General features: G+C 34.6%; 2 protein-coding genes across 13 annotated transcripts in view; both read left to right on the top strand.

Moving 5' to 3' along the window:
• The window catches only part of lepr (leptin receptor), a 78,622-nt gene extending 75,445 nt beyond the window's left edge, over positions 1 to 3,177 (top strand). For 3 of the 5 annotated variants that reach the window (XM_021476908.2, XM_073953113.1, XM_068221762.2), the window contains one exon: positions 253 to 3,177. In XM_021476908.2, coding sequence (XP_021332583.1) covers positions 253 to 999 — 747 coding nt within the window. In that variant the 3' untranslated portion in view covers positions 1,000 to 3,177. The remainder of the gene's footprint in view (positions 1 to 252) is intronic. The other 2 variants (XR_012407393.1, NM_001309403.1) reach the window with 2 other exon arrangements.
• A 1,264-nt stretch (positions 3,178 to 4,441) lies between these two features.
• Positions 4,442 to 13,448, top strand: part of pde4ba (phosphodiesterase 4B, cAMP-specific a) — a 331,706-nt gene continuing 322,699 nt past the window's right edge. For 2 of the 8 annotated variants that reach the window (XM_073954263.1, XM_073954264.1), the window contains exons 1-3: positions 4,442 to 4,552; positions 5,080 to 5,145; positions 5,423 to 5,494. Coding sequence is in view for 2 of the 8 variants with exons in the window: in XM_073954261.1 (XP_073810362.1) it covers positions 4,640 to 4,671; positions 5,080 to 5,145 (98 nt within the window). In the remaining 6 variants the exon portion in view is untranslated. Of the gene's footprint in view, positions 4,672 to 5,079; positions 5,146 to 5,422; positions 5,495 to 6,758; positions 6,871 to 13,448 lie in introns of all 8 variants that reach the window. The other 6 variants (XM_068221992.1, XM_073954262.1, XM_073954266.1 and 3 more) reach the window with 4 other exon arrangements.

Raw genomic sequence — 13,448 nt, 5'->3', positions numbered from 1 at the left:
CAGCAAATTTTTCTTTTTGATATTTATTACCAGTTCTACCAGGAAGTGCTGATTTTGTTCTCTGTGACTCAATAAATGCAAACTGTGCTTTATTTGCAAATGTTTTATGACATATTCCAGTTTGTGCACAAGCTTACATTGCACATTTGAAGGAAAATATAGCTAATCACAATGAACTAAAAAGCCAGGGACTCAAAATGGTTCATGAAACCGTTCAAAAATGGATCATCACATGTTTCTGGTCCCTTGCAGATTGACACCATGGAGAGCCTGTTCCCTCATTCAGAGGGTCTCACTGCCTGTCCATTGCTGCTTGTCTCCGAGAGCATCTGTGAGGTTGAAATCATCGAGAAACCTCATCCTCTTACCATTGAAAACGTAAAAGACAATGAAGAACTTCCCTCCGGGGACAAGACAACCACAGACTCTGGCCTTCAGGGAGACTCTTCTGAAGCTCTGGAAGCATCTACTGCTGCTCCCACTCCAGAAACATCAGGCCAGTCTTCAGTCACGTACTCCACCATCCTCCTCTCCGACCAGCCCAGCCAACTCCAAAAGCAGCAGGAGAGTCTCAGCAGCTCCAGTGACGAAGGCAACTTCTCTGCCAACAACTCGGACATTTCCGGCTCCTTCCCTGGAGGACTTTGGGACTTGGAGAACAGCAATCCTCGCCATTCCAGCTCCTACAACTCTGTGGAGGAGTTTTCGGAAACATCAGAACCTGATTATGAAGCTTCGGAAAACACAGGTTTAGCTAAAGACCTCTATTACCTCGAGATGACCGGAGAGGAGAAAGAAGAAGAAGAAGAAGAAGAAGAAGAAGAAGAAGAAGAAGACGAACCAGAGGAGGGTCAAAGTAAGAATAAAAGAGTGATGGGTGTAAACCCCAGGCCTCTACTGGAAAGCCAAAATTCCACAGCCAGCAATTCCAATAACATGTCTCACAGCATTCCTCTTTATCTGCCTCAGTTTCGAAGTGAATGTATCAATCCAACGTGAAATATTGAGTGGAGAGCAGCACCATCTTGTGGTAACTTGAGATAATATTGTTCTTCACTGGATGGAGGTTCATATAATGCCTGCATCAAATTGCTTTTCCCCCCCAAATGAGATTGTTTTTCTTTAAGCTTCAGGTAGCACTATTTAAAGAAATAAATCTTGTTAAATTGTGATTCAAAAAGCAATTAATTATTTTTAAGCTCCAGGATTTCTGTGCTTTGTAAGGCTGCACAGTTTGGCTTAAAATGTTATCATTTATCACTATACATAAAATAATAACTATTATTACTGCTTAATCAATATTAAACAAAAAAATAAATGTTTCAATGGTATTTTAACAATGCCATAAAATAAAAAACATTCTATTTGAGACAATAATAGTACATTTTACTTATAATAGTACTAATAATAATTCCAACACATTTTGGGGGGATTCTCCTCATCCACCACCAGTACAACAGTAACAATAAAGCACTTTTTTTTTTCTTTTTTTTATTCTCAATCCATCAGCTGCAGGATATTTTTGTTTAGTTGACAACAGCCTGCTTCTCATTACATGTTTGAGAAAATGTTGGCACATGGTGCATTGTTTTTTTCACAGTGCAGGTTAAAAGTGAACCAAACTTACTGTAGATCAGCTGCAGAGATCAGTTTCTGCATCAGTTTTTCCCATGTGAAAAGTTCACTCTAAAGTTCATTCTGAAGCACCAGCACATATCATTTTGATGACAATTGCACTAAACTATTTAGCGACATCAGCTTTGTTTTTGATTACCTGAGCAGTCATAACCGTAATTTACTCAATCTGCTCCAAAATCGACTTACAATTCTTTCAGGAGTTCACACTTAGCTGATGATTGATTATAATGCTTGTTTGGTATGCCGTCCCTGGAGAGAGCCCTGAGCTCATAAGATCCTCGAGCCTGGGGCTCCCTCCCATTTGCAAGGCGAGAGGGGAGTTTGAGCTCAGGTCGATCAAGAACTCCCCTGCTGAAGTAGCTAATGAACACATAGTGATTGCTCTTAAGAGATAACTATTTAATAGGAGCATGTCTATAGTGCCAATTTGGATTAGTCAATTAACTTAAATTGAATGTTTTTGGATGGTGGGAGGAAAACAGGGAACCCATATAAGGATGGGGAGAACATGCAAACTTCGTAGAGAAACGTCAGCTGGCTTGGTAAGGACTAGAACCAGTGACGTTCTTCTTGCGAGGAAACAGTGCTAACCACTGTGCACCATGCAACTCATCTAGGAAGGGAAACGGAGTAGGCTGAAGATAATGAACAGAAGATGGCTGTTATATGGAACTTAGGGTATTTATAGTGGCTTAGGAGTCGTCTGATTGGTGAGTCATAAATTGGATAATGCGGGACCAGCTGGAAGCAATCATTAACATGTGATCCTCTCGAAATAAGTTTATAAATAAACTTTACTGAGTAAAACAACTAAAATGTTCCTTTTACGATTTGACTCCAGAAAACTCTTTATTTGCTTGAATCATCCCTGATACAGTATATAACTTTGAAGGTTTACAGCCAGATCTCCTGGCCTCAGCTTATGAGTATCCAAGCACAGTTTAAGCTCCAAATGTCTCATTGATAGGTTGATGATCAGCCTGTCATATCTGAAACTCGCTGCTTTCCACCTTCATCACATGGAGCCTTTCATAAGTGAAGTAAAATCACACAAAGACCTCATGAACTAGAAGGAAGTGCTTTAGCAGGAAGACTGAAGAAGGAAGGACCTTGTTTTAGCTCTCTCAGTATGGTGGTTTCTGTAGCAGTCATGGTTTTGTGGCTGTTTATGGAATTTTGGTGCTTCGTCAAGTCCAGGTTATCATAAGCAAATGGACATTTTAAAGAGGCGTCCATCTAAATATCAGCTTTGTGAATAAAAACCTTTCGTGTCTTCATTCACATCAGGCTTATTCGCTTCATATGAATGTATATTTTGTCAGTGAGGTCGGTGTTCTCTGAAAACTCAAATATTTTGAGTCTAAAAAAATGTCCTCTATTTTCAGTGTATGGTATTTTTGGATGAAATGGGGGTTGAGGGTAACCCGGTGAATAAAACTGATTATATATGTCAAGAGTATATGTAAGAATGTGTGTACAGTACTATTCACGTATTTCTTGTCTATTTTTCTGGTCAGAATAAACTATTTATTGCAATTACGGTCATTTGTTATTTGTTTACTTGTTCCCTATGCTGGGTAGTCCAAATAAAATTGCAATTGCATTTATGTCATTGCATTTCAAAATGTTATCAGTTTACAGTAACTTTCTAATGATGCATGGTTATAGGGTATATTGTTCACAACATTCATTCTTTAATTTTCCTTCAGCTTACTCTCTTTATTCATCAGGGGTCGCCACAATGAACCGCCAACTGAACCAGCAACCATCTTGCTGTGATGCGACAGTGCTAACTAGTAATTCAAAATATGATTATTTTTAATTTCTCTCTCTAAAATGTGTTGTTTGGCATAAATTAATCTAAATTAATTCTAAATTAAATAGCAAGCTATGCTTAATAATACAAGGTAAAATTATTCAAATGGATCAACGTAAAAGCATTAAAGCAAGTTATTAGTAATTATTATCATTAAGCAATTTCTGTCAAATGTGACCAAAAAGTAATCTAAACACAGAAGTAGTTGGAGTAAATTAGGCCTAAGGTTAAGTCACAGATGGTAGTCTCAGATTTGCTAGTAGTATACTAAGGATTGATAAAGAACAGAGATGTCATGTGAGTGGCAAGAATCTGATATTCACTGTTGCAGAAGGCCTTCATTGACCTTCATTGAATTTCTTTATATAATTCTACAGTTACTTTTCAAAATTTTCCTATAAATGAAGATGATTTCTGCATTTGTAACCTACCCAGACAGTTCCCCATATGTATATATATTGTTTATATGTATATATTTTTTATTTATCATTTAAAGTTATATAAAAGTACAAAAACTCAAACAACATAAAATTACAATTAAAGAAAATAAAAAAAATATTATAAATAATGCTAGCCTTACTAACTCACAATAACTTAAACGTGTCAAACAAATACAGAGCTTTTTTTGTTTGTACTCCCTTTAATAGTATTAAAAATTTCTGCTTTGAGTACCACTGAAGAGGTTTCTGACTGCTAAACTTACAACGATAGATATAAAACTTGGTAAGTATAATCAAAAGATTATTAACGTAAGCTCAATTTTCCAACTTCTCATTATAGAAAAAAATAAAAAAATAAAAAAATAAATAAATAAAAGAACATATTCATTCAGTAAAAGTAAAGTTGATAGCACTTTATCACGTATAGACAGTTAATTTTTTTCTTCGTCGGTTACGCAAGGATGACGTTCATGATTGAACTACAGCCAATGAGAATGTGTGCGTCGTCAAACTGTTTCCACATAACCAAAGAAACTTTACAAAATTCGTGAACGCGGCAGTAACTGATAGCCAAAGCGTAACGCTAGTTAGAGTTGTGTATGATGAAATGTACGAAAATATGGTCTAGGTTATGTGGTTAATTAATCACTCTTTGAAGGTGAGTTCGCTAATCATCTTGTGTTTACAGTTTTACTGACAGAAAACAGTATCCTATCCTATCTAATCATGCAAGCAATACATAGAAATGCGCTCAAGAATCCAGAAACACACGCATAGGTAGGCCTCATTTGATATTAATATTTTTGGTATCTTATTTTGTTTATTTACACGCGACGTGAGCCCTTTATAAGCCCCTTATGGATAAAAAAACCATCCCAAAACAGACGTGTCTGTGTGTTTGTAGGGCAGATAGATAGATAGATAGATAGATAGATAGATAGATAGATAGATAGATAGATAGATAGATAGATAGATAGATAGATAGATAGATAGATAGATAGAAAACTTTCACTTCTTCTAAGTAACCAACAGATGGCACTTTAACACCACTGTTAAATGTCAACAGCTAATACATTTAAATCTGTTAAATGCTATAGCATGGCATAATGCAGCCATGAACACCATCTATTCTTGTAAATTTACCTTCTTTTGATATTTCCATGTATTAATGTAATATGTTTTTAGGTGTGTGAACTACAAATTGATATTCCCAAGCAACTCTTTTTGTCCAAGTGTTCCAGATCTATCAAGGTAAGATATGTAAAATATAAAATAACTTTTATTTTTAAACTAAACAGAAGAACACACATCGTAATAACCATTTCAAACCATTTGTTCATTTTTAATATATTTATTAATGTCAGCACATGGAACTCCAGGGTGCTTACATAATGTACAATTTGAACTCTTTACCTGCTTTAATCTCCTCTAACTTGCTTTTCTGCATCATTTAATGTGATTTTCCGTATGCTCTGACGTATCTTTGAGAAGGAAAACTAACTGAATCCAGTAATGGTTTAATCAACAGGTCATCTCTGATACTTGATGCCACTACTCTTTAATCTGCTTAAGACAGCTTTAATGATCTCATTAGAGACAGGTCAGTTGGTCATGCGCTTCTTCTTATATCCTGTTTATCCTTCTTAACTAACAGACACATCTGTGATTTTAAAGAGTCCCCTGGCAGTCCTGTGTAAAATATTCAATATAATTCTTTGAAAGAAATAAAAAGTCTTATGTTCACCAAGGTGACATCTAATTAGAAATATACAGAACTACAATATTGTGCACCTGAAAATGTTAAATAATAATAATTCTGACTTTAACTGTATATATATATATATATATATATATATATATATATATATATATATATAACTATATATGCTGACTTTCTGGGTGTCCCGTGCACATCTGGCTCTAAGGCCAGGCCAGCAAACAACTTTAACTTTTTATCATGTTCTTCAAACCATTCCTGAACAGTGTGTACAGTATTACAGGGTGTATTATCATCACCAGGGATCACCATTATCATTGATGGGTGTACTGTATACCTGGCTCTGCAACATAGCTTACTGCAGATACAGTAGTTTACGTTTGTCAAATTTATACTTACATGATCAGACCCAGAGTTTCCAAACAGAACATCACACTTCCTCTACTAATTTTGTGCATCCTGGTGCCATCAAATACATGTCAGTAAGCATGGAGCTCACTGAACAATGGTTGACAGATGTCATCATAGGTGCTCTGACCAGTCAGCCCAGTATATTGTCTGCCCCAGAATGCGGTGTGATGTGTAGTGACACATATCACTCATAATAATCATTAAAGTGTTGAGTTATTTGTGCCACTCTTGACCAGATGGGATATCATTCTTTGTCCTTGTGCATTATTAAGTCTGTTATAATGAGTTTTTTGTAAATTTTTACAACCACTGAATAGAAACAAAGCACAATAGTAGTAATGGGTGCCATCAACCAGCATTTTTCAAAATAAAATAATTTGTGTTTAACAGAAGAAAGAAACATAAAGGTTTAAGACCACATGAGGTAGAGTAAATGATGAGGTGGTTTTCATTTTTGTGTGAACTATTGTTTTAAGGTGGTTGCGTGTAATTCAGAAATATGGCTCTTTTTAGACCAGTTCTGAACTTTGTGCATCACAGGATGGCAGAACTCAAGAGCCAAAATCAGGATACCAGACATGGAATTAGTGTGTAGGGAAGCAGATTGATTAGCTTTAACTTTTGAACAAAATCTTTAAGGAAGAATTTGCCCAGGGTGTGAATAATTTAGGGTTTGAATGTGTATTATTGCAGCAGTGGTGTACATAATACAAATAGCATAATGTTGTGCTTTCAGAGATGCTCTTCTGCATACCTCTGTTGGAACGAGTGGTTATTTGAGTTACTGTTGCCTTCCTATCAGCTCGAACCAGTCTGGCCATTCTCCTCTTACATTTGGCATCAACAAGGTATTTGCGCTCTCAGAACTGCCGCTCACAGGATATTTTCTCTTCTTCGGACCATTCTTTGTGAACCCTAAAAGTGGTTGTGCATAAAAATACCCATAGATCAGCAGTTTCTGAAATATTCAGACCAGCCTGTCTGGCACCAACAACCATGCCTTGTTTAAAGTCACTTAAATCACCTTTCTTCCCCATTCTGATGATTTGAACTGCAGCAGATTGTCTTGACCATATGTGTCTAAATGCATTGAGTTGCTGCCATGTGATTGGCTGATTAGAAATTTGCGTTAACGAGCAGTTGGACAGGTGTACCACTTTATTAGGTACATTGTCCAATTGCTCATTAACGAAAATGTGAGTGTATATCTAGTCATTCTCATTTAACGCTCTAACACATTTGATCCAAGGACATCATATGGAAATTGCAGCATTTGCTTTACATTTGCTTGCACAAACAGTTTCCTTTGTATAATTCACACTTCTTGTGTGTATTGCCTCTTCTTGTTGAATCACTGAATGCCTTCTTAATTGTACTGCAAGTCACTTTGAACAAAAGCATCTGCTAAACGACTAAATGTAAAATTACTATTATTGTGTTACTAATATTGTTCAGTGTCATAAAACCAATTGTAGTGTGAAACACTAGCAATAGTTACCCAACAGACACACTTTATCATGTATTAGCAGAAAAAATTTAAAAATTCATTCATCTGAGCTAACCAATCCGATGTACACACTAATTAATTAGCAGTTAATTTAAAAAATACGAGAGAATGAGACAGGGAAGACAGCTAGTCACACAGTTTTTCAAAAAAGGTCACTGTTATTATAGTAGTTTGTAGCTAGTGTTGTCTTGAAGATAGTTTTAATGTAACAAAATATAAAGTAACTCAGTTTCTGAGCCTCATGTTTATAATTTAATAGATTTTTTCTAATCTTTTGAATTACAATGTAATATATAAGCTTTTTCCATGCAGTCACAGCATTTATTTGAAGGCACCCTAATATCAAAATTTAGTCTTCTTATTTTCATAAATACAGTGCTCAGCATATATGCAAACACCTCTCACAAAGCTATCTTTTAAATTCATATTTTTCATAATAAACTATACAATGTTATATTCGTGCATATACAATAGATTAGTCAGCACTTAAGCCAAATCTGGAGCTTATCTAACAAAACAACGTACGATGACGGTCCAAAAACTAGCACACTCAAATTTATATGTTATAGAAAAATATTAAATACAAATTTTTAAAAAGAGGAGAAATCAAGAGAAGCAAAAATTTGTAAAATTGAGTTGAACATTTTTAGGTTGTAATTTTGCTTGAATTTAATTGTAATATCCTTCAATTTCTAAATATGTTTAGTGACAAATATAATTTTACTAATTAAATCTGTTTAATAAATCAGTTTTTTTAAATGCACTAAAATGTGTCTATAATCCTAGAGAAATGGATAAAAAAATGTATTTTCAAAATGGGGTTGTACTCCATTAATCTATCTGTGCACTTTGTTATTTTGTAAAAAAATAATTTGTCCTCATAAACTATGATTAAACACCATGACCCCCTCCCCCCTTGAAATTACTTTCTTCACTTCCAGGTCACATGAAATTCCTTTAAGGGGGAGCTATCAGTAAGTGTCTCGTTTCCGCATCAAATGCATCCATTTGCCAATCTTCTTTCATTTTGTCCATCATTCCACAATCCACACTGTTCCCAAAACATGAAATTATGCGCTGACACACATTCACTTCTAATTTTAGGACCATTTAATGTGAATCTCAGTCACGATAGTGAAAAAAGGATAATCTTCACTTTCGTTTCATCGTGACTTTAAAGTAAAAAAAAATTACTAAGCAACTATAAAACTGCTCACATAAATAATGGGAAATAAGTCGCTTTATCTATGACTGATCCAATCCCACGACAATTCGTAACTTTTCGATTTAGTGGCTAATTCGTATGACTTCGAACAATTTAATTAGTATAATTTAGTATGATTTGCTCATCCCCCAATGACGATTGGGTGTAGGGGCAGGGTTGGGTGCTAAGCCGTTTTTTTTTAAATCAAACATTTTCGTATGGCTGAACTTTGTATGACAAATGTGTGCGAATTAGCCACTAACCTTACGTTAAAATGTAAAATACTTACTTTTTCTTGTGAGATTAGGCTAGACTGATTATGAAATGTTGTCAACTGTATATACAGTAAATCAAGTGGTCAAGAAACCAAAATACGTTTTTTTTTAAACTTTTGACTCAAATGTTTTTGAACTCTTGGTGGCGCTAAAGGGGTTTGCAAGCTTGATATGATAATAAGGGGTTTTGACCTACCCTAATCAGTCTGCCAAAACATTTTCACAGCTGCCACTGTTTACCAGCTATAGTTCACAAGGAATAAAAAAGAAAACCAACACATATGGCACTGGGACCCTAAAAATAACTGCATGTCTCAAGATTTGGATGCTTGTTACAGCCCAGTCAAACTATTGAGAAGGAGATTTTATTACATAAGATGATTGTGTTCCTCGAGGCGACGTTTAACCAGAAAATGATGTAATAATCGCACAGATTTATGTCATATCTATTTCTGTTCTTCTTAATGGTTGCAAGACAGCTCATATTAGTGTTATAGGCATTCAATGTTTGGAGACATTTCAAGCTGAAAACAAAAAAAGAATTAGGGTTTAGGCAGAAAGTTGTCCCAATAGATAACCCTTTGATCATGTTTCTGCATAAGCATAGGGCCTAAGTATGTTCCAGCGACCTGGAAATAACCTTTAACTCTAAAGCTTCACAAAGCCAGATCAAATATGAGACACTAAACAGCTCAGTGGAAAATCTGTGCAGGGTAGAGGGCACTAAACGCATTGAAAGGGAATCAGATTGTGCTGTGCTTGTACAGGTACCAGTAAGTGCCGCTAAGTGTCTCTTTCATCCGGCGAACAGTCAAAAATTGGACTCCTGCTGAAATTGGCATTTCATATGAGATATTCCATTAGGTTTCATCTGATGGACCTCACTTAAACTGCACAGGAACTCGTAATGCGTTCATATCCAGAGCCTCTGATGCAAAGTGGGGTTTTTAAGGTCATCATCACTATTGTGGGCAGAAGAAATCATTACCTTCTGAAGTATAAGCACTGGAATGGTGTCCAAATAGATTTTGGAAGGTTTAGAGTAAATGGGAGAGCATGATGGGAAAGAGAGCAAGAGAGCATTACCACGCAAATTTATATAACGACACGCGTGTACAAGCAGAAGGCGACTTTAAGGTGACATACAGTATATTCACAATTTACAAAAACAAGCCTGTGTGTGTGCGCTGCTTTATGTACATCGAGGAACAGATGGGATCAGTGATTTGAAAGTAGCAGAACAGAAATAGATGGATGAAAAAAAAATTGAACAAACTAGAAGGTTGACTGATCGGTCAAGGTTATTTTCCTGGGGGCTTGGAAACGCGTTACACAACTTGACACATAGAAACATGTTAGTGTTCAGCTTACAGTAATTGAAGGACGGGAACGCAGTCACTCGTAGCGCAGCCAGTTTACATAGGACATGATAAATAAATAACATATAAAAGCAAAAACTCACAGTTGCACACGCAAGACATCAAAAATTAAAACATTTTAAATCGATGAACTAGGAATACCAGTGCTTTCTGAGAAGACCAGCCATTGATATGCGGGTTGTGAAGGGCATGGAGATGTTTTTCTTCATGCTACTTGTATATTGAGGTAGAATCCTGTTGTTATTGTGACGTTTATTCAGCGGCCACTTTATTAGGTATATTTTACAATACTGTTTTGGAGCGCTTTTTGATTTTTAAAACTGCCTCACTTTCTTGAAACATGTCAGGTTTAAGTGTGAAATGCTGTTAGCTTTCATATACTTTGTGACTGACCAACTTAATCTCACAGCAATTCATAATTTTTTGATTTTGTAAGTACTCTGTGATAAATATCTGTAAATTAACAATGATTTGTAGTGATTCATGTTTTATTTTTTATGCTTTTGAATCACATTATGAGATGTTGATCTTTCTTCTGACAACTTTTAACCTTAAAAAGTAAAATGTGACTTTTATGACCATTTGAATATAGTTTAAAGTGATATATTGTCTGGGTTGGTGTTGTATTTTATGCTGAAAAAACTTATTTCTTATACTAATACATATTCCTTATACTTATTATAATATTTCAAACTACTAAGATGTCAATAAAAGGCACTTTGTCATATGGTAGAGTTGAATTTTCAACATCAAAATTAGACAGCAGAGATCAAAGTCTCATTATAAAATTCACAGCCATAAATAGATGGAAAACACAAAATACAGAAACTGTAATTAACAGATATCTTTTACAGTGTAATTCCTATAAATTTGTACAGTCAAAACCTCTTATCTCCCAATGACAGTTGAGTTTAGGGGTGGGGTTTGGGGGGCATGCCACCTTTTAATTATTGGACTTTTTTCTGCAAATGAAATCTTTTGAATTCGTGCAAATGAATGAATGTGTGTAAAATAGTTACTTTTCCTCATGCATCATCCTAAAGTTCACACCATCATAAATAGAATAATTTATGAATTCAGATGAATTGGAATGGGGCAACGCAGTGGCGCAGTAGGTAGTGCTGTCGCCTCACAGCAAGAAGGTCGCTGGGTTCGATCCTCGGCTCAGTTGGCGTTTTTGTGTGGAGTTTGCGGGTGCTCTGGTTTCCTCCACTGTCCAAAGACATGTAGTGCAGATGAATTGGGTAAGCTAAATTGTCCGTAGTGTATGAGTGTGTGTGTGAATAAGTTTGGATGTTTCCCAGAGATGGGTTGCGGCTGGAAGGGCATCCGCTGCGTAAAAACGTGCTGGATAAGTTGGCAGTTCATTCCGCTGTGGCGACCCCAGATTAATAAAAGGACTAAACCGAGAAAATATGAATGTATGAATGAATGAAATATTAAGTAATATCGTTAGTAAAGCCGACAAGAAAATTAATGAATGACATCAAGTATGATGTTTAATGTGAAACATCGTGATGGACGATGAAATTATCATTGTAGGCGATGATAAATCAATTATTCATGAATAAACACCATTTTAAGGTCAAAACTGTTAGCCTCTTGAAGCTATTTTTATTGTTACACAATAACTTGCCTAATTACTGTATCCTGCCTAGTTAACCTAATTAACCTAGTTAAGCCTTTAAACATCTAGTCAAATTTTATTTACTGTCATCATAGAAAAGATAAAATTAATCAGTTATTAGAAATGAGTTATTAAAACTATTATGTTTAGAAATGCGTTAAAAAATCTTCTCTCTATCTCTATCTTCTGTCTCTTTTGACAGTTTTTGAAAATATGTTGCATTGTGCTTTTATAAAGCTTTTAAAGCTATCCTGACGGCTTGTTCTTTGTACTGTATCTCCATATACAGTAAGTTTATGCATGATAGATTAATATGGGCGGTTTTTGCATTAATCTTGTCACTTTAATATTTTAAATGAGCGTGAAAACTGTGAATCATGTTCACTGAATAATGCATGAAAGCAAGTTTGTCCCCTTCAGCTAGGTAAGGATGAATTCTTCCTCTGAGATACTTCAAAGGTGTTGCGTAGTCTAATTCACATGATCTTTTATCATGTGGCAAAGTCCTCCAAAAGAGCAGGGGACACTGTTTTCTCTGCAAAGGTACATGCCTTGTATTTTGATATCGTTTATAGCAAACATTATTTACTTTAATTTTATAGACTGTATAGTTCAGTTAAACAATATACAGTGCTCAGCATATATCCGAACACCTCTCACAAAGCTATCTTTTAAATTCATATTTTTAATAAGAAACTATACAATATTTTATGTGTGCATATACATTAGATTAATCAGCACTGAAGCCTAATCTGGAGCTTATTTAACAAAATAACTTACGATAACGATTTAAAAACTAGTACACTCAAATTTATGTGATAGAAAAATTTTAAATACAAATTTTAAAACGAGGAAAAATTAAGAGAAGCAAAAAAAAAAAAAAAAAAAAGGAAAAATTTAGTTGAAATTTTGTAGGTTGTATTGTTTTGCAAAATTTAGCTTGACTTTAATTGTAATAACTAACATTTTTAGTGACTAAAATATTAGTTTAATAACTATATCTGTTTCTTAAATATGTTTTGTTTAAATGCACCAATATACAGTGCCTATATTCACTGAAAAATGAATAAAAATATTTATTTTAAAAATGGGGTTGGAGCACAGTATTATTTGTCAATATTAGCATTATTTTAATAATAATAGTAATAATAATAATAATAGTAATAATAATAATAATATTAATATTAATAATAATAATAATAATAATAATAATAATAATAAATTGATTAAATATAGTGAATGGATAAATACAAATAAGTCAAGGTCATGGTCAATAGGTCATGATTAATTTGATAAAACTTTTTGACATTACAATTTTATTTGTCTTTAAAAGGACAGACTTATGCATTTTGTGCATCATTACTATTGTAACAAAATTGTCAAACTATTACTTGTCAAAGAAATCAACAAGAATATAAAGAAAGAAAGAATTAA

This window comes from Danio rerio, chromosome 6 (genome assembly GCF_049306965.1).
Source record: "Danio rerio strain Tuebingen ecotype United States chromosome 6, GRCz12tu, whole genome shotgun sequence".
Taxonomy (NCBI): Eukaryota; Metazoa; Chordata; class Actinopteri; order Cypriniformes; family Danionidae; genus Danio; species Danio rerio.
This window is presented reverse-complemented; position numbering and strand designations above follow the sequence as displayed.